The 21,192-nt window shown below is 47.5% G+C and overlaps 1 protein-coding gene across 3 annotated transcripts in view; it reads left to right on the forward strand.

Annotated features, from left to right (window-relative positions):
• The window catches only part of eEFSec (eukaryotic translation elongation factor, selenocysteine-specific), a 94,975-nt gene that overhangs the window by 64,954 nt on the left and 8,829 nt on the right, over positions 1-21,192 (forward strand). For all 3 annotated transcript variants that reach the window (XM_075670534.1, XM_075670537.1, XM_075670540.1), the window contains exon 7: positions 6,733-7,006. In XM_075670534.1, the coding sequence (XP_075526649.1) occupies positions 6,733-7,006 (274 nt within the window). The remainder of the gene's footprint in view (positions 1-6,732; positions 7,007-21,192) is intronic.

Genomic DNA, 21,192 nt, shown 5'->3' on the forward strand with positions numbered 1-21,192 from the left:
ATGATCCAGCAGCCTACCAAGCCGGCGTTTACAGAACCGTCGGGACCCAGTGGTAAACATCGGGGCCGCACATCGTTTCAGTTTCGCTGGTTAACCATCTGTACAGAGTGCTTGGGTGGTGATTTTTTTTGTTTTGGAATACTTAATTGAGTATTCAATGTTCTGTGATCATTATGATAAAGTCAGACAAGAAGCAACACAGTCGCACAGAAAAAGGGCTCATCCACTTTTATTTGAAAGTTTTAATGAGATGAAAACAAGTACAGACAGACAAAGAACTTTATTTACATGGTCCTGAGAAGCTTTGCCCTAGGGCAGAGCTGCGGGCCGCTCCCACGTGGGGACTGGTAGGCTGAGCCTAACCGCCGCATCGTGGGCTCTCTGGACAGCCCAAGTTTGGCGTGAAAGTTCTGAGCTCTGGATGGCTGAGCTCCATTCTTCCGTGATTTGATTGGGTCCCCATAATGAGGGGCATCGCCAGAGCATGTGTGCGAGATTGCTGACAGCCCCACAGTCGGGGGAAGTAGAGCTAAAAGCCTCTGGAGTGATCGTATAGAAAAGGGCTAGGTTTGGATAGCACTTAGTCTGAAGCATGCGTAAAGTGGACGCCAGAGGTCTAGCCAGTTTGCTATGAGGGGGGGGGGGGGATAAGTCCTCCTAGCCAGGTGATAGTGGGTAGTGATTTCGCTGAAAGTGGTAAGAGTGTCCTGAAACTCGAGAACCCTGGAGTCTGAGCTCGACCCTGCTCCCGCGCGGTGGGTTAGTGCGCACGCTTGGAAGTGGGCGATGCCATTGAGATTGGGAAAGGAGTCTAGCTGGAGGTCGAGGTGCGCCGGAAACCACGTGATTGTGTGCGGAGAGATCATCTTGTTCTTGAGAATCTCGTGAGCCTCCTCAGCGATGAATCCTGAAGCGAAAGCCCTGACCGCCGATCTCGAATCGGTGAAGATTTGTGATCTGCTGTTATCTAGGAGTGCTATAGCAACTGCGACCTGCTCCGCTCTGGTTGGTGTTGAGCACTTCAGGGAAGCCACATTCACTATCTGTCCATTGTGATCAACGAGGGCAATGGCAAAGTTAGATGACTGTCCATATTGGGCTGCGTCGACAAAACATGCAGAGTAGGGATCGTCTTTGGTACACTTGAGGAGGGCGAGGAGTTTTGCCTGGCATCTGCCTACGTTGTGTTGAGGATGAACATTACGGGGAAATGGTGCGACTTGTATGTTGTTTCTTTGATCTTCTAAGATTTCATATTTGCACTCCTCCATGAGGATAGGGTTGATCCCAAGAACTGCCAGGATCTTCTTTCCAGCTGGGTGCAGGATAGATGGGACAGTTAGGCTGACTCCTGTGCCTCGATTATTTCGTCCAGTGTGTTGTGCAGTCCTAGTTGCATAAGGAGCTCTGTGCTCGCCCGTAACGCAATGCCTAGTACTTTTTTGATACTTTATCTGATGAGCGTGTTTAATCGTTTCTTCTCGGAGTTATACCAATTGTGCATGGCTGCCACATAAACTATATGACTCATGAGGAAGGCGTGGAACAACCTGAGGAGGTTGTCTTCCTTTAGGCCTCCACGCCTATACGAGACTCCGTTGATGAGTCTGATCATGTTCTCAGTCTTGGCTGTGAGCTTGTTGAATGTCATATTATTACTGCCATTGGATTCGATGAACATGCCAAGGACCTGAATGGTGTCTACTCTGGGGATGGTACAGCCGCTTTTAGTGTGGAGTTTGATGTTTATTTCAGACAACGGTTTCCAGCCTCTAGGTTTGTGACCTCTCCTGACTGGCCTGTAGAGGAGGAGCTCGGACTTGCTCGGGGAGCATCTAAGCCCTGCATTTTCCAGGTACATCTCTGTTTGATCTAGAGCCTCCTGTAAGCCTGATTCAACAGCTCCTTCGCTTCCTCCGGTGCACCAGATTGTGATATCATCAGCGTAGAGCATATGATTGATCCTTTCTATGTTGGAGAGCCTTTGCGATAGTTTCTTCGTGGCGATGTTAAAAAGCAGTGGTGAGACTACCGCTCCTTGTGGCATGCCTCTGGGGCCCAAACTGAAATTGTCGGACTTTAGGTCACCGATCTTGAGCGTGGCCTTGGGATCCCTGAGGAATGAGCTTATGTGTCTGTGGAAGGTGTCTCCCAAATTGAGCTCCGAGATGGAATTCAGAATGTGAGCATGGGATACATTGTCAAAGGCCTTCTCCAGGTCTAAGCCTAAGATGCCTCTTATATCTCTTGTGGTGTTGTCAGTGATTTGACACTTGAGCTTCATCACGTCTTGCGTTGACAGGGCCGGACGAAAGCCGATCATGTCATACGGAAACAATCCTTGTTTCTCGATGTGCTTGGAAATTCGATTGTGTATGACATGTTCCGTCACTTTCCCCATGCAGGAAGTGAGGAAAACGGGTCTGAGGTTTGAGAGACTCGGGGGTCTTCCAGGCTTTGGAATGAGGATGACCGGGGCCATTTTCCAGGACTCTGGGACAACCCCCCGTTCCCATATTCCATTGATCTCCTCTGTCAACCATTCTATAGAGCAGTCGTCCAGGTTTCTGAGGGCCCAGTTGGCAATGCCAACAGGACCAGGGGCCAACCGGCCATTGAGATTCTGGAGAGCTTCCCTTACTTCGTATGCCTTGAAGGAGTTATCTAGCTCGAGGCAAGATGAGCGTTTGTAAGGTGGATAGTCTTCATCACTTGAGTTGCCCGGTGGCAGATACTTGCAAGCTAGTCATTCAAGCACGGTCTTTACTGTCTCTGATTGTGATGCCTCGTGTAAAAGTTGTGTAAAAGTAAAAACTGTCATATTTTTCCACCCTAAGGTTAAACGAAGCAATAAAGGATTCATACTGGCTTAATTGTTTCACTGCTTTGCCTTTTGCAAATTTCCGGAAACAATGGCCTCTGATACTGAATGTATCAGATGACTCATATGTCATCTCGCATTTCTGAGGCAGTTATTGTGTGCCACACCATCTGCCGTTTCCCTTTATTTGGAACTTTGAATTAGTCAAGCGTCTTTGTAATTTCCTTGTGATGTGAATCAGAGGATTGGGTTGTGTTTATGAGTGCCCCAAATTAGTCATGTAGTGTTAATAAACTCGACCTGAACAAGCTTGAACATTTTCTCCTTAGTGTCTACATTGGCTGCCAATGTTACTTCAGTCAAACCTCGATATAACGAAGTTGAAGTTGTACTTGCAGCTAAAAGCTTCGTTAAATCGCGAATTTCGTTAATACGAGGTTTTAAAGTTTCAGCATTAAAAACTTCACAAATGCCCAGAGCATTCCTTGGATATCTTGTTAACAAGCACTTACAAACAAATCACAAGAAGGTTGGGCTATAATAGCGCGGTTATGAGCGCCAGCACGTGAGGTGCAGATCACACCGAGAGCAATGCATCGACATGGCTCACAGTGTCCTAGATTTGTGTGTGTTGTGTCGCACGGCGCCAGAAATCTTGGATGCCATAGCTGACCGGGCTTAGTGCCCGCAGCGGGCGCCCACAAATTGAAAAGTGTAAAAAAACACAGATATTGGTCCTGAGCAAAAAAAAAAAAAGATAAATCAGTTTGGCCAGCAAGGTGGAGCATTAATGGCGATAGCAAAGAGACTATGCGAAGTGAGGTTCATAGTTTTGTCGGTGTCACGCGCGCTAAGGCAAACATTAACCGATCTCACTCGATAACACCGAACTCGCAGTCACAACGCGAGCGAGCGCTTCGTACTGAGTCTTGGAAACTTGAGATTACGCAACCGCCAACACTAGACGAGTGGAAATAACAAAATGCACGTGAAGACACCATCCATTTGAGCTTGCCGTGGAGAGATAACCTCCAAGATCGACACGGCGCGTTGCCCGCGCACGGACACGTGCGAGGAGAAGGCAGATAGGCGCGCGTTCCTGCCCACCCCCCCTCTTCCATCACATGCTTGATCACGTTACCGCGCGTTCACTCCCTCCTCATCCTTCTTGCGCAGAAGGAATCGTCAGCTCTTAAATTAAATTATGGGGTTCTACGTGCCAAAACCACTTTCTGATTATGAGGCACGCCGTAGTGGAGGACTCCGGAAATTTTGACCACCTGAGGTTCTTTAATGTGCACCTAAATCTAAGTACACAGGTGTTTTCGCATTTCGCCCCCATCGAAATGCAGCCGCCGTGGCCGGGATTTGATCCCACGATCATCAGCTCTCGTGTTTCTTTCTCCGAGTTGTTTACCAATGCGACAAATGGCGCAATGGTGTTTCCTGCCTACTGCATCCCGGCGCGTGCGCTTTGACAGTGGTTTTGCCGCTCAAACTTTTCATGCAGAAGGACGCTTGAAATAATTTTTCCTCGGCTCACAGTTTTTTGCTAGATTTAATAGCCATACATGATTGAAATGACCTAAAGCTTCTTTAAATCGAAACTTCCACAAAGTTCTTTCATTAACTCGCGAAAAATAACTGCACGGTTTCCAATGCAACTAAGATCGGAAAATGAAAATAGTTCGTTACATCGCGAACTTCATTAAATCGAGGTTTGACTATGTGATTGTGATGTCTTCTGTGGAAGCACTTAATTTGGTCACAAGCAACTCGTTAGATGGTGCACAGGAGAATTTTGTTTAAACGGTTGGCACACCTCATGGCTAATAGAGCAAATAATATGCATGCATGACATAAGCAGGTACATAGAGCATGTGCAAGTTTGGGAACAAGATGATGAGCTATGCATGTGATAAGCATCTGTGTTGTGCCCATCCACTTGGAAAGTGCACATCTTGTTCAAACACAGGAGGGAATCAGCAGTGTGAGAGACTGTTGCTCATCTGGATGCTTGCCTTTTGACTGCTCATTATGTAGGCCTGTTTACTGTTTTATGTTATGTTTATGTTTTATATTATGTTATTAAAATTTTGAATGCTAATCTAGAATTTTTTTGTGTTTTGTGTGAATTAAATTTGTTGCTATGGAGAAAAGATAACAAACTTTGAAATCTTAACAACTTTTGTTTTGTTCAAGTTTTCACCCCATTGGGTTAGTAAAGCATATGTATAAATTAACAAACAAGTAAACTGCAAGCACACTGAGAATGCATCAGGTTTAGGAAGAATAGATTATAATCCCTGCATGTCATAAACATTTATGGTGTGCATGTCTGCTTGGAAAGTGTAGACCTCACACAGTTGAACTTGCCATTATTGCTTGTTTTCTGCTAGGACTGCAACCATAATGAATCAGCTCACTGATTAATCAGTTTCAGCATTTGGAAATAGCCAGTGTTTTAAACTAAACTAAATATTTAGGTAAAATGTAGCTCTTTGAATATACTCTGAAACAATTTTCTATTACTCAGGCTTTCTTGCCCTACTGCTTCAAAGGAACTGAAATTCCTGTGGATTGGTAATCATTTCTCTCTGTACAGATGAGCTTCCCTTAAGGCTAGACTTAGGCACCTATACATGGTTGAGTGAAGCAGGCCACTGCTGTTTTTCCAATATGTACTATTGCACATTTTAGTGAGGAACACTGTACATAAATAACATGTAGTTCTAATTTTTCAGCCATCTCAGTAGCACTTGACAGCTTGCTTTTAGCTTTTCGGTACACTAGACTTATGTGCCATTACTGCTTGTCACTTCAACATATACTGTAAACATATAAAATAGTGAATGACATCATTAAATAGTGAGGTACTCGGGCTATTTGAATATTTATATAATGTGCTGCCATTGCACACAGTGTTGTGCTTGTAATTTTATATATGAAATTTCTGAACTCTCTACACTATAGCAACTAAAAGAATCGTTAGTTTGCAAAAGGACTCTTTCTTGAAAACATGTAAGCAAAATGCAGACCTGCTTTCTGTCTGCAGTGTACAAACTAGATGTTCACAGTGCTGTGCATTCTGCTGACAGCCATATGCATCCTGTTACCAAGCCCTGTGTGGTGATATCATCGACTCCCTCTAATTCTACCCTTGCAGTGCCACAAGATTTGGTAAAATTATCCAGAAGGTCGAAGAAGCATAGGGTTGCAAAAAGAAAGAATTGAAGTCTTTTCTTTTTTTTTTTAACTTCTTGAAGTAGTCTGTAATGTCTTTTTGCTTCTTGCTCTTAAAGCACAACTCAGCCAGCATCCAGCAAAGATCAGCATAGTGGCATGCAGTGCTGTGTAATTGCTATGCAATGCCATGACAAAAAGACGTAGTAGACTGCTGAATATTGGGGTGTGACACGACTGGAAAAAAAAGCAGGAACGAATGGCTTCACAAGAGGAAGAAGCATTGGCCACTGAATAATCAAACAAAAACACCTTTACGCAAAGGAAAGTAGTAGCACTGTCTGCTTAGTTCCTTGTGTTTTCAAGCTTTGAGTAACTCCTGCACGCATTAAGAGGGTGCCGGTGAGGTCACTGGTGGTTGAAATAACCAATCCTGTTTAAACGAAATTAGTTTTCCTTCCATACCTATATATGATTGCCCGTTGGGACTTTACAGTGCATTTGAATGAAGAAACAAGTCAAATTAACCAAGGTCGAATTAACTAGAGTCGACTGTATAAGTAATTGCACTATCTCGTAAGCAATGTTTTGACCAATAGGGGGCACACTGGAAAAGTTGCAGTTGAGCAGCCATGTTAACACTCCTTTGTTCTTATGGAAGTCTGTAAACATAGCATGTCGTAATGCCAACTCTCAGCTTAATAGAGGTGGGGGCCCTATGGCGCCAGGGTGTCTTTCTTGAGTTGTCCCCAGGGCACAGGCGTGGAAGAAATTGGTCTGCGCTGGGACCCTGAGCTGCTCAGTGGCCAGGCTGCTGAAGGCCAGGAGCAGTGGGCCCTGTTGGAGCTGGACCAGCCAGCTCTTCTGGCACCAGACATGCTGCTGATAGGCTCCCGTTTGGACATGGACCCTCAGGGAAAGGCATGCCGGTTGGCTTTTCATGGTCGCATCCAGCGCTGCTACACAGACCGGTCAGCACTCACGGGCCTGCCTGTCTTCAAGGTAGATGCAAGCAATATTGAAAGTGTGGCATTGATACCACCATGCCAGGGATGTCACTGGATTCTGCATGACATTACTTGTGTCTTCTGCACATAGAAACATAGTACAGTGTGCCAGTGCGAGGCATCTATAGTTAGCTCCGTGATGGTGGAACAGTTATGTTGTACATGATAGTAGTGTAGGTGGTGCTTGCATGCAAATACTATGTGGTGTGCGGTGGCATGCTGTAAAATGTGATATCACAAAGATTTAATGGCACATCTGTCAGTTTTGGTGCAGGCAGGCAATAGAGGTCACTGTTCCCATCGTGTGATGCACCCAAATGAACTTGTGGGCATGATTAACATGATAGCGAAAAGCTCCATGTGCATGAGTTTTGTCAAAAAGCAAAATGAGTACTTCAAGGCAAGTTCCCAAAAGGCTCCTGCCAAACTCGGTTAGACACACTATTGAGCTAGTTGTTGCATAGCTAAGTAAAAAGTAATGCCGAACAGAGGTACAAGAATCACAGGACAGGTGTTGATTCCAAAATAATGTTTATTTCCATAATTTCCCTGGGAATTAACATTTTAAAGGGCAGCACAAGCCCACCAGCATGCACAGGAATATGAGCTAACAATGCAAACTCTGATAAGTGTTGTGCAAAACATTCTGAAAACATTCTCTTTGCTCTCATAGAATGAAATAGGAGGCTGGCTGGCCCATTTTATTCCTTGTTTTCTTTGTATGGCAAGCTGCCATGTGTTTACAGTAGAGGTCACAGCGTTTGGCAAGTACGTGTCTCAGAAGCCTTGCTCCAGAAGCTGAAAGGATCACACAGAAGGTTCAACACAATGCAGTACCTGTAAAAGCTAGAGATCGTGCTATACGTTCGAGCCCCCTGTACCAGGGGCATAGCCAGGGGTAGGGGGGGCTTATAGGGCTTCAGCCCCCCCCCCCCCCCCCCCCATAATTTTTTTGTGCTGTCATGCACCACTGACCAAAACAACCCCCAGCGCTGGAAATCATTCTGGATATTGTCTGGAATGTCTTTTTCACGCTCGAAAAGACATTTCAGCGCGAACCTTGCAAACTCGGGCTGGATTTCGCGGCAACAGCCATGCACCGACAGTCACCTAACGCAAGGAGCCGGCCCCATCCGAGCACAAAGTTTCAAGAGCATTTTGATGACGAGCGGGCTCATCGCAGCATCTCTTGGAAGCCGCATAATTTACTGACCGCATGGATTTCAATTCCGAAACATTATGGGTATAAAGTTCTCATAAACTTTTGATGTGAAAGGTGCATTGACATTTCCAAAGTCGTGCTTTAGATTTTTAATTCCAGAACTTTGTGGGTATAATATTGTTATAAACATTTGATGCCAAAGGTACATTAACTTTTCTAAAGTCATACATCAGACCATACAACGAGACAAGCCAAATCAACACACTATCCGACAAGTTGGCAAAGTACGCACTGAGGTGTGATGAGACGAAGCATTGCGAGGGTTCGTTTGTGCCTCCATGTCACAGAAAAGAATATCAACTTCTTTTTTCACCTGCGCCAAAGCATCCATGTCAACATACTAAAGCCAGCAAAGGTAACTACATTCTTATTTATTTTTCTACTTTGACTTTTATTCGTGAGGACACATTCAGTCTCTTCAATTTTCTCTTTCTCGCTACCCGCAGGCTGCCAGAGCCAGCCAGAGCGCATGCATTTTTATCGTGTTGCCCTGACCACCACACGGCACACTTCAGTGCGCGTTCGTTTTCGTCTGGCCCCGTGAATTTTTGCCTGGCAGAGTTTTGAATTATTTCTGGCTAGCAGACGAGTAAAAGAAACGGCGTGTCGAATTACAATGAGGATTACGACTTCTTGTCACCAGTTGTCACTGTGGACGAATCATGGTGCCACTATTACGAGCTTGAAACACGGCGGCAATGGTTACCGTGGAAACATTTGAATTCACTACCCCAAAGAAAGCAAAGGCCATCATTTCCACTGGAAAGATGTTGTCGACTTTTTTTTTCGATCGTCAGGGGTGATTACTGATCGAATTTGCTAAACCTGGAGAGACTATCAAACGTTTCCGATATTGTGAAATGCCGGATTGGCTGCGTGTCGCAGTCAAGAACAAACGGCGTGGAAAATTGACGAATGGGGCCATCTTGCTCAGCGACAATGCCCGTCCCCACGTTGTTGCTGTGGTTAACACAAAAGTGGTAAAGTTCAAGTGGGAAACGCTGCAACATCCGCCATACAGCCCAGAGCTGTCGCCTTGCGACTTCCACATTTTTGGGCAATTGAAGAAACAGCTCAAGGGAACCAGATTCGTGTTGGACAATGACGTGAAAGAGTCCGTTACAGACTTTTTGAAGCAGCAACCCAAGGATCTTTATGAGATGGGAATCACGCGACTCGTTAGTCAGAGGGACAAATGTCTAAATGCTCATGGAGACTACTTTTAAATAAAGTACCCCATTTGTCATATATTTGCATTGGCTCACTTTCATTTGAGTCGCCCTTGTATATTTTGCAGGACTCGTGCTTTTCATATGTGCTCTCTGTTGCGACTATAATTTTGGTGCAATTACTCACAATACATGACTGGTGACAGCTGCTTCTGTGCAGTACATTGGAACAAAGAATAGCATCATTGAGATTTTTTCCTGGCCATTGCATATGTACAACAATGTAAACAAGGTTTCTGAATGACAAAGTTTCATTAAAATATTTGTCCTCAACTTGTTCATTTCACGGCCTTTACATTTTTCATATCAGCGGCATGCATTGCTTTGCTGGTTTCGAACTGATATAGTTCTAAAGTTTATGTGATATTTTCTTTACTTATTAAATAGACAAAAACATGGAAGCATTGATATCGGTTATTTCAGGCATAATTTTTGGGACATACGAGTGTATTCTTTTATGAAAAGATACACATTTTACTTGTCTTGACAGTGCGTAGCATTCAAAAATTTGTTTGCAGTGTCTTTAGCAATGGCAATGCAGTTATTAATATATTTGATCCCTGGACAAATTTTACGAGGAGGAGGCCGAGCTGCAACGTGAGCCCCCCCCCCGAACGAAATTTCTGGCTACACCACTACCCTGTACTACCCTTCCCATGGCAGTCATGTTGGTGTCACACCACCTGCCGTGCCCTCTCTCTTCTTAAAGTGCATCCTCCACATGGTGGTGCTGTCTTAGCCTCTAGCAGACGATGGATAACTGGAACAGAGTGTTGTCATAATTGTTGCTAAAGAGAAAAACGGTTCAAATAATGCACCAGACAGGCACATTTATGTGATAAATTCATTTGCCAATGATGTGCAGTGATGTGCAATAAGGTGCAGTGCATGGTATCTGCTTGAAGATGTGGGAATGAAAAATGCGGATTCAGTGCTGAGGGATTGTTGTTGAAGGTGATGGAAAACAACTGGCAGCAAAATTTAGCTTTGTTCTACTCTGTCGTCTGTAGCTTGCACTTTCTTCCAAGTGACTGTCAGGAGTACATAAAGCAGCACATGTGAAAAAAAGAATGTGCTGTACCAAGCTGGGCTGGGCTGGGCTGGGCTGGGTTGGGCTGGGCCGGGCTGGGTTGGGCTGGGCCAAGCCGGGCCGGGCAATAATACATTGCACAATTTTCGCTTGTGGGGCACCATGCTCATTTGATAGTAGTATATTTGATGCTTCTGTACCTTTCTAATTGAAGCAGGTAAAATGGTGTATTCATTACCAGGTTTCTCTTTAAGAGATAGCTATGCATACACTGAAAAAAATATGCAACTTATGTGTTTTTAACCTGTAAAATGTGCTGAGCATATCAGAATTAATCACAGACTAAGTTAAAAATGAAAGACTTGTGTTTGCAGCACCAGTACAATGAATTCTTAATTTACCCTCATTGCTGACAGTGTAAAAAAATGCTGTAAAGATCACAACAAAGTTCTTCCATAGTAGTCTAGTATAGTATTCTGCCATGCTAGTTGCCAACCATGGAGGAAGCAAAGTGTAGGAGAGGCCTCGGCCAGCACGGACATGCTGGAAAGAGTGTGGTGGAAGTCACATGCTGTTTTTCACAAACGTGTACTGGGACTGGTACCCCAAACGTCAACATTGCCATAGCAACTGCACTCCTGAAGTTCTTGCTGCTGCTCTTGGCCTCTGAAAACCCTGAAAAGTGAAATAGGAGGAGATAAACACATTCTGTTTGCGAGACAAGCTGACATTGGAGTGTGGTGTGTAAGCTTGAAAGTTGTGTTTAGGGTCTATGAGCGTGAGTGTCAGCCAGCAACAGACACACTCAAGTAATCACGGCACATATCTTCGTCTTCTTCAACATGCCTTGCTAAAGTACAGAAGTATGCCTACTTCACAAGAACTGTTACAGAAGTTTCATAGGCTTCGTTCTGATCTGCATCGGCAGCACACACTTCTGGCGACTCGTAGCAGTGCAAATTCAAAGCTCTGCTACGCGAGCTGATCTCTGCTCCAGCGAGCTGATTGGAGGTTTAAAGGGGAATGGCACACCAACATGGCTGCTCTTCCGGTTTCAAAAACGTGACATCAGGACCTCTCCTATTTTGTTTCTTTCCTCCATATTGCCAACCATCAGCCATTGGCCAAGTCCCATTGGGTACTCCATTAGTAGGGTTGCCATACCTGCCATGGTTGCTCAGTGGCTATGGTGTTGGGCTGCTCAGCACGAGGTTGCGGGATCGAATCCCTGCCACGGCGGCCACATTTCGATGGGGGAGAAATGTGACGACACCCGTGTACTTAGATTTAGGTGCACGTTAAAGAACCCCAGGTGGTCAAAATTTCCGGAGTCCTCCACTACGGCGTGCCTCATAATCAGAAAGTGGTTTTGGCATGTAAAAGCCCATAATTTAATTTTTAGGGTTGCCAGGCCTTCAGGAGAAAAAGTAGACAAAAAATTCCTAAAAGTAGCCAAGAAAGTCGCCAACTACGGCAAAAGCTTAAATTGGTAGCCAGGAGAAGTAGCCACAGTGCGACAAACCAACACTTTCCAATTTTTCATGCGAAAATTAAGAAGGAGAAAACGAAAAAGACCTCTAGTTTCCTGAGCACTGATGGCAAACAAAAATAACATAACAAAGCAAATGTTACCACATATTGTGTCATAATTTACTATAATGACCAGCTGACATTCTTTGATAATTTTTGCCACCCACTTTCGTGCTTTCTTGTAGCCAAAGCCAGTTTCGACAGTTTTAGTACAATAAACTCGCTTCACGCCGTCCTTGCACCACCATGACTTCACTTCAAACATTCCCATGCGAACTGTATGACTTCACACACTTCTCTCCCTGATATGTAGTTGTATACGTAGTCACATAGACATTGACATCTGTAATGTCATGGCTGCCATGACGCGTCTTTGGTTGTTGCAGTCGTTTCTGGTGTCAAGAACCATGGTCTTCAAGATTCTCTATAATGGTAACCATCACTGGGGGTGATATTAGGACACCATCTTTTGCTTCCATTGTACGAAGGACGCAAAAGCAGTTTCTTTAATATTCGTTAATTCCTGTTACTTAAAGGGAGCTGCTGGGGCCTGTTGAATTACCCATTTATGACACTCCCGGACTGCCCGAAACATTGATTTCAGCCAACAAGCGTTACATATGAAACATCTCTGGCAGTCCTGGACAGCCCAGGACAAGTCAAATAAGCCCACTGACCATATGGTGCCTATGATATATTTTCAGCTTCTGAATTTGTTTCCGGAGCTTGCAAGACACAAAAGCATGGACTTCAAGATCTGGCATTTGAGGCTGTTTCTTCGAGGGGGTCATCGGGGGGAGTGTGATTTGGACACTATCACTACCAAAAGTAACCAGAAAGTAGCCAAGTTGCCAAGCACAATTTTCAGTTGCCAGGAGCTTCTAAAAGTAGACAATTTGGTGGGAAAACACTAAACCTGGCAACCCTGTCCATTGCCTTGGTACTTTGCCAGCTTTGTTCACGAATATTGGTCTATATTTTTTTGTCACAAATTAGGTCGATAGCTCATTTTGGGTCGCATTTTCATTAAAAAAAAGTCAACCTATATTCAAATAAGTATGGTAGTTGATTGGTGTTTCCATAATTAGTGTAACTTCCCCAGTCAGACTGATTTCAGTGGAATGGTTACCACAAGTCTGCTTATTGCGAATGCTCAGGTATTAAAAATAAATTCTGTGTGGCAGTCAGGCTTATTATAAGTATGCTTGACTATATAAGCTGTCTTATGTCTGAAATATGAAATAGCGTTCTACGTTTCTGCAGGCCATTATTTATGTAAAACTCATGTGAATGATTTCGTATCAAGGTTAGCTTTTCTGTAGGGCTTTTTGTGGGAACATTGAAAATTGCAGTGTGTCATACTTTTTATTGTCCATAAATAGTGCCTATGGCTGGCATTGTGCATTAAATGCACTGCATAGTTCCATTTATGACTAGCACCATTTATATTTAGTTATAGAATGGGCACAAGAAGTTGGGCCCTTTCATGTGGTTCTGTGAAACTGGGCTTTGATCATAACCTGTAATCTGCAGCTGTAATTTGTTAACAGGGGCAATGCAGAATCCTGGCCATAAAACAAATGCCCTTATACAACTCAGCCTATTAGGCAAACAGATCCCAAAGGTGACATTGTACCGAATACTTGGATTCATTATAAATCGCAACAACAATGCTGACTGTAATGCTATAAAATATAAAAAAACTGCCAAAATCTCACGCACCTAGTGCGATGGATCATCAGCAAGAAACAGTCTTAGAATAAGCAACACAGCTCGTGACTGTGCTCGTGTACAGCAGGCTTCTGTATATCAACCCCCTAACGCTGACACAAACAAACTCGAAAACTCAAATCTTCACTCAACACCCTTCACAAGGATACCCTGAGTCTACTGATATACACTTTACATCAGCACCTTCAACACATAAGCCTCTTTCACACTCTTGCCCAATTAACACAACACTGAGACAGACAAGTAGCGCGCTTGTCTTGTATGGAGCAAGGATGCAACATCCTGAAACGAGCAGGGATCGCCCCTATCCAGCTGACACGAGTTAGTCAAAGCCCTCAGCTACCATGCAACATTGCATTTCCAAACATATCAAAACATATGATGCCACACCTGCATGACGATCGACGTCAAGCACAAGCAAAACATCACCACAGAGACAGGAAATGCATCACGATATACACGGTCGGCACATGCTCTAACATGGGGTCATATGTATATGCACTGACGTGGGAGTTCTTTTGGTCTACCAGGCACAGTCATTGCTGTGCCTCCGGCTCCGGACTTATTCGCCATTGCCTACCCGTTGCCAACCATCGAGTCAATTGTGGGCAGCCTAGGTTCAGTGAAGTATTTCACGACTCTGGACGCTGCTAAGGGCTACTTACAGTAGAGATGGAACCCGAGGACAAAGCAAAGACAGCCTTCACGTGCTATCGTGGGCTTTTTCAATTTGAGGGAATGCCCTTTGGTCTGTGCAACGCCCCAGCCACATTTCAGAGGCTAATGGATCGGGTTCTGGGCAATGCCAAATGGTCCCATGCCATGTGCTACCTTGACGACATTGTAATCTATTCAGAAATGTTTGAGGAGCACATACGTCTCGTTGGAGACATACTTGGGAGGCTCAGGTCAGCGGGCATGACGTTAAATCTGGCAAAGGCACAAGTGGCGCTAACTCGAGTCCACTTGCTGGGGTTCACCCTAGGAGGAGGCTCCATTGAGCCGAATTCGGAGAAGCTCCGGGCTACCCTGGATTTTCCCACCCCCAAAGATGTACGCGGCCTCCGCCGCTTCCTGGGAATGGCGAATTTCTACTGGTCATTTATTCCATCTTTTGCGAAACTCTAGGCACCGCTGACAAAGTTGTTGGGGAAGTCTGTGGAGTGGGCATTGGGAACCGGAGCAGGAGCAGGCATTCCGCGACTTGTCCAGAGCCATCGCCGAGACAGCGCACCTCAGATTGCCAGACCTGATCAAGAAATTCTTCGTTCAAACTGACCCAAGTGATTTGGCATTGGGGGCTGTCCTCCTTCAGGAATTCGATGGTGTCCTGCACCCTCTGACTTTTGCTAATCGGGCGCTGCTCCCTGCGGAGAACTACACCGTGACGGAAAAGGAGCGCTTAGCGATTGTGTTTTCACTGAGGAGATTCGACGTCTGTTTAGACGGCACGAAGTTTGTCGTGCAGACAGATCACAGCGTGCTCAGTTGGCTCATGAGGCTTCGCAAACCTGCGGGTCGGCTGGCACGCTGGGCACTTCTAATACAGCACTACGACTTTTCGGTGCAGTACCGAAAGGGAACACGAAGGTCGTCGCAGACGCGCTTTCGCGTGCGCAGCTTCCCCACCCGGCTGATGCCGGAGGCGAGCCGCGGAAGACGGAAGCCGCCGACGCGCCCGCCTGTGCGAGCGGTGAGGCGGCCCAGGAAGAGAGGGAGGCCGTCTTCCGGCCCCCATCTATAGAGACTGCTGTAAAAGAGGTTTTCGGCGTTGTACAGCCGGGCGGTGACGAGAATTCTCCCTCAGTGGGGGGCAATAGTTGTAAACGAGCCAAAGGGGAGCGTTGTGAATAGATCGCCCGGCACTGGTGGTAACTTAACCGTTCATGACTGTGCCTTTAATGAACACGATGTCACCGCGCATGATGTTCTCGCGCGTGTGCACAAGGGGTTCGCCCCAGAAAGACAGCCGCGTACCGCGGCACAGGAGAACGAGGCCTTTGCAGTATCTCCAAAAGGAAGTAATTGAACCGGCTTCTCCCTCTGGAGGGACCGCGATTATATTCAGCAGAGAAGAGCTTCTAAAGGCCCAGCAGGATTCATTTTGCAAGGAAATTGCTGGTAGAGTAGCGGAAATGGAGCGCCGCAACGTTGCTGGTGTTGCAACGAGCGCAGAAGGACCCGGGACAGCATGTATTGCTGGTACTTCTGAAGATTCCGACCTGCTGGACCACGATGGGCTCGTGCTGAGATATATCGCTACCGAGGATGAATATTGACCCGTTTAAGGTGGGGATCCCGAAAAGTCTGAGAGTCGCGCTTTTGCGCTACGCTCACCTGAGTGGCTCGAAGGTCTTTGCAAGACTCAGCTACACTGTCACCTGGCCCGGTATGAAGCGCGACGTTTTCCGTTATTGCCGGACTTGCCACGTCTGTCAGACGGTGAAATCTTGTGGTGGCCGTCCGCCGGATTTAATGAAGCCGATTGACAGTCAGCGGCCTTGGCAGTTTGCTGCCTGCGACTTAATTGGACCTTTTCCAAAGAGTAAGCAGGGCTTTCAGCACCTTTTCGTAGTGGTCGATCACTTTACAAAGTGGGTGGAGCTATTTCCGCTCCGCAAGGTGACGGCCCGGGCAGTGTTGGACAAGCTAATGGAAGTTTTCACGCGCTTTGGATTTCTGGAGCGTTTGATTACTGACAATGCGCCTTAATTCACTTCTCGGGTGTTTCGTGCGACGTGTACATCCCTTCAGATCGAGCATCGCCTCACATCGCCCTACCTCCCTAAGTCCAACCTCGCGGAACGCTTTAATCGTACTCTGAAGTCAATGCTCGCGGCCTTTGTCAGGAGCCAGAAAGATTGGGCAGACCACGGGAACGAATTCGCGTTCGCCATCCGGATGGTGCAAAGCCGCTCAACAAGTTTCTCCCCCGCTTTCCTCACTTTTGGCCGTGAACTGGCGAATCCGCTAACCATTGTTACGCAGCGCCAAGCAGTGGTTGAGAATGCGCCAGGGGACCTTTCCTCGTACGCAGCGCAGCTTATCTCCCGGCTTGCCCGCGCCTTCTCTAGAGCAAGGGACAGTTTGGGAGCCGCCCGAGCCCAGAAGGCTCAGTAGGACAAGAGGCATCGCGACGTCTGCTTTCAGGTCGGTGACTTGGTGCTTAAACGCAACCACGCTCTTGGTGACGCCAGCAAAGGGTTTTCAGCAGCGTTGGCTCCTAAATGGCTGGGGCCTTACCGAGTGGAGAAACAACTTTCACCACTTGTTTATGAGCTGACGGATCCCCATACGGGGAAAACCAGGGGCCGCGTTCACATTGCCGACTTGAAAGCCTACCATTGCAGGCCAGTCGAGCCGGCGCCGGAGCCCAGCGATCTCGGGTGTTCCGGGGAACAGAGCACGTCCGGTGTTTCCGACCGCTTTCGGCCGTAGGGATCGATAGCCCCTCAGGCGACGACCACCATTGTGAAGTCGCCCTCGTGTTTTCAGACCTTCCGGATAAAAAAAATGCGTTACTCCTGCTTTCTGCCTCTGCGAGCGAGTGCTTTCTTTTCTCTCGGGATTTCCCGCATAGAGGCCAGCGCGCCACGGTTCCAGCCCGCCCTAACTATATGTCAAAAAGACGCATGTGCCTTCGTTTTCCTTTTGTTCAGTGCTTTTCTTCTTGTTTGAATAATAGCTTTAGTCTCCTTCGTGTGCATAGCCTTGTTTTCAAAGTGTCCCGCTTCTTACCCCACATCGTCATAGTACGTAGCTGTAGAGGGTGCTTGGTGCCCTCATTCTTTTGCTGTCTTGTCTTTCAGACTCGCCGCGTAAGTGTTCGGGAAGCGGGGGTGTGCGACCACGGGAGCGTCACATGAGGGGGAGGTTTAAGACATTGGACGCCTCAGACATTGAGTTCCCTGCGCCTGGATCCGTTGCAAGCCCTAAGGGCGCGTGCCGCGGGTGCCTCGTGTGTGAGCGTGCAAAAGGGAACGAACACCATGTCCAGCTGGCTTCGCGACCCTCCATCCTGTGCCTCCCATCTCTTCTCGCCCCTTCTTGGATACGAATGCTGTCGGCATTTACTACTCTTGCTAGCGCTGCTGCTGCCAGTGCCCCGGGACTGTCTTCCCGCAGTCATTCTCTCTCGACAGTCGCCTTTGTCGGTAGCTTGAGTTGTAGCACACTCGCGCTCAAGATGGACACGCCGTCCGCCCCCGTTGCGCCTTCGAGCCGCCGCCGTAACCGACGCCGACGCTGGGTTGCACAGCCAGGCGCTCCAGCCGCAAGGACACTACCTGCTCCAACGACTGTCCCGCCCACCACAACTACGGAGACCAGTCCGAAAATACGGAGTGTGGCCACCTGGACGTGCCAGGAGGGGGTACGGCACCCCTCTGGTACGTGTCGGTGAAGGCCTGTTCCACGCAGCGCAGAATGGAGAGGAGCGAGCACCCCGTGCCCTGTCTTTTTAAGGGGCACACGCTCACTCTACGGACGCAGCCGCGGACGGCGCCCACCTGCCCTTCCCTGCTGGTGCTGGTACCCGCGGGAAGTTCGGGACCCTTGTTATTCACCATAGCCACTACACCGGCCGGATGTACCCCGAGGAGAGGGGGAAGAGTGCGGCGGGAGATCCCCCGGTGCCTTCTGGCGCGGCGACGGCGCTGACCCCGCCCGGATTCGCAGCGCTCGTTCGGCAGGGGGCTCCAGACGATGAATAGGCAGCCCACAGAGAGCGACGGATTATTCCGCAGAAACAAACACATCCGAACGTGGTCGCCACCGACCAACTGCCCGCGACGGCCTTGGAATGAGACGTTCGGGACTGAGCCCTAAGGCTCCGGGGACGTCTTGCCGTTTTATTTTCTAGGTGGGGTTCTTTAACCTTTCTTTATGTTTATTTGTGTGTGTGTGTGTGTGTGTGTGTGTGTGTGTGTGTGTGTGTGTGTGTGTGTGTGTGTGTGTGTGTGTGTGTGTGTGTGTGTGTGTGTGTGTGTGTGTGTGTGTGTGTGTGTTCGTGTAGCAAACAGTACATTTATTCTAGTGGTATTCTGGGGCAGTGCTTTATACAGTTCCCTTTGAGTTCTTCGGTTGTGCGCGATTTTCATTGGGTTTACTGTACGTGTTATATAATTATGTTATTAGTGTATCTGCCCTGATTTTAACGATCTCATTTCTTTAATATGTGTTTAAGGGCTGGAAGGGAGGCAGGAGGTTAGCCGTCCTTGCAATGTCTAATGGTGGCTGATACAGGGGACTTTACCTTTGTGTTACATGCTGCTGGCTTATTTCTCAGCTGGTAGGGACATCTAAGGGGAGAGGGATGTGGGAGGTCCTTTGGTCTACCGGGCGCAGTCGTTGCTGTGCCTCCGGCTCCGGATTTATTCGCCATTGCTAGAGCCTGCCAGGCCTTTCGGCTCGGTGCTCGATCCTGTGGTGGGTCTATCGCCGTACGCCGTCGTGCTGCGTCGTGAAGCTCCACTTCTCGGGGGCCACTTGGCGACGCCGTGCGGGGAGACGTAGAGTGAGCCCACAATATATTCACCCGGACAGACAGCGCCGATCATCCAAACAGCTGGGCCATTTTCCAACCCTCCCAACATAGCCACTCTGGAAACTCACACGATAATATATGCCATACAAGAAGCCTCTCTACTCACTGAAGTAACATCAACCTTTATACCGACTCTAGCAAAGCCATTCGCAACATACAACACCGACACTTGGAAACCCACCTACATAGCATCCTAACAGAATCCTGTAACTGCAACCCGAACAATACAATCACCCTGCGCTGGTCATGCTGGGATCGAAGGAAATGAGTTGGTTCATCAATGTGCCCGTTAAATTAACCTCCGGGCGTGCCTTTGATTCCCTGGCCAAATTTAACGATAGTGGAAGATGCAACCACGTACAGTGAGCAAATAGCTGAACACTGCTGTGCCATACTACGAGCACCACGTGGCGACCACGAGGCGACGAGAGCTCCCACTTCTCCGCGACGAATCAAGAATTCGACACGGCAGGCGACTTCATGAAGCGCCCAGCCATCTCCGCGACAAATCAAGCATTCGACGCGGGCTAGGTCATCACCTTGCCCCGCCTGTTTCCTGCCGACGAGAACTCGCCCAAACCGGTTCCTGCCGACGAGGAGTCGCCGAAGGGATTTAAGGGAGAACCGGTGCATTGTGAGGACAGAGTCGCTTGCAGCCGCCCAGTCGGTCTGATGCGCTCCTACTGCTACCTGTACGCTATCATCCACTATCTGTAAATGTTGTATAAAGTTTTTCGTTTCTTCTTCGTCTACGGAACAAGTCCGTCTTTCGTCCTCCACCCAGAAGTCACAACAACACTACAAGAAATCAGGAAAAACTGCACTATTGTACCCCAACCTCACCCCTCACTGAACAAGCACATGTCCTTTGCAAAGTTCAAACGAACACTGTTCTCACCCCACTCTTAAAACTTCGGATGGCGTAGCACAGCTCACTGCCCCAACTGTTCAGAGATAAGGGCAGATACAGAGCACATTCTGTACTCTTGTAACACTACCTTTACCTCTTCTTATTTCCCTTACCCTTCCCCTTCTTCGTGGACTGCTTGGCTTCACGGACTCGGCAGGTCAATAATGGGCCTTAGTGTTGGCCTTAAAGTTTTTTTCCTTCCTTCCTTCCTTCTGGCCACCCATTATAGTGAAATCAGCTGAAGATTGCTTGATCAAAAGCTCAACTGTTGCTTCGTTTACAAGGTAAGGGGCTTTTGCGAAGAGGTTGGCTAGTGCTGTACATACCCTAAATGGTTAGCGGGAGCTTGAAGAACTCTTCCTGCCCCCCCCCCTTTTTTTTTCTTCTTTAATTTTCCTGCCAGGTGGATTTGCACCTGTCTTTACGCTAGCTATTTTTTTTTACTACTGTTCTAGAATATCCCGTCTACATCGTGCAACTAACGGGCACGGCACCGCACCGCTTGCGTAAAAGCTTGTGCAAGGATCTAGCAAGGTTGTCGGCATTGTAACTGCGCAACATCGTGCGTGTTCTGTGCTCGACAATGCAGCGAACCACGCGGACGGCGGCGGGGCACGATAGATTTGCGATGACGATAATAACGATCGAACGGGCGCCTCTCGCGCTCAAGGCCACACTTGGAGAGAGTGGGAAAAAATAAAAGAAAGGCAGCTTGGCTGGTTTGAAATGGCGCCCGTCTTTCGCGCCTCGTTTCCCAACCCTCCAGCCAAGACACATGCCGGTGTCGCCTCATATTGCGTCAGGGAGCGAGCGCCAGACTCGTGGCACCGCGGAGCGACGCAGGTACCGAGGAAGGGCAAAAAAGAAAAGAGAAGTAATCAGTGTCTTTTGAGATCTCCCAAAAGCAGGAAAGGAAGCTCGATGTAACGCCACAGAAGAGCTTACTTGTTTGACTTCGTCGTTGACCCATCATAAACCTCCTAA

The sequence above is a fragment of the Dermacentor variabilis genome, chromosome 1 (genome assembly GCF_050947875.1).
Source record: "Dermacentor variabilis isolate Ectoservices chromosome 1, ASM5094787v1, whole genome shotgun sequence".
In the NCBI taxonomy this organism is placed as follows: domain Eukaryota; kingdom Metazoa; phylum Arthropoda; class Arachnida; order Ixodida; family Ixodidae; genus Dermacentor; species Dermacentor variabilis.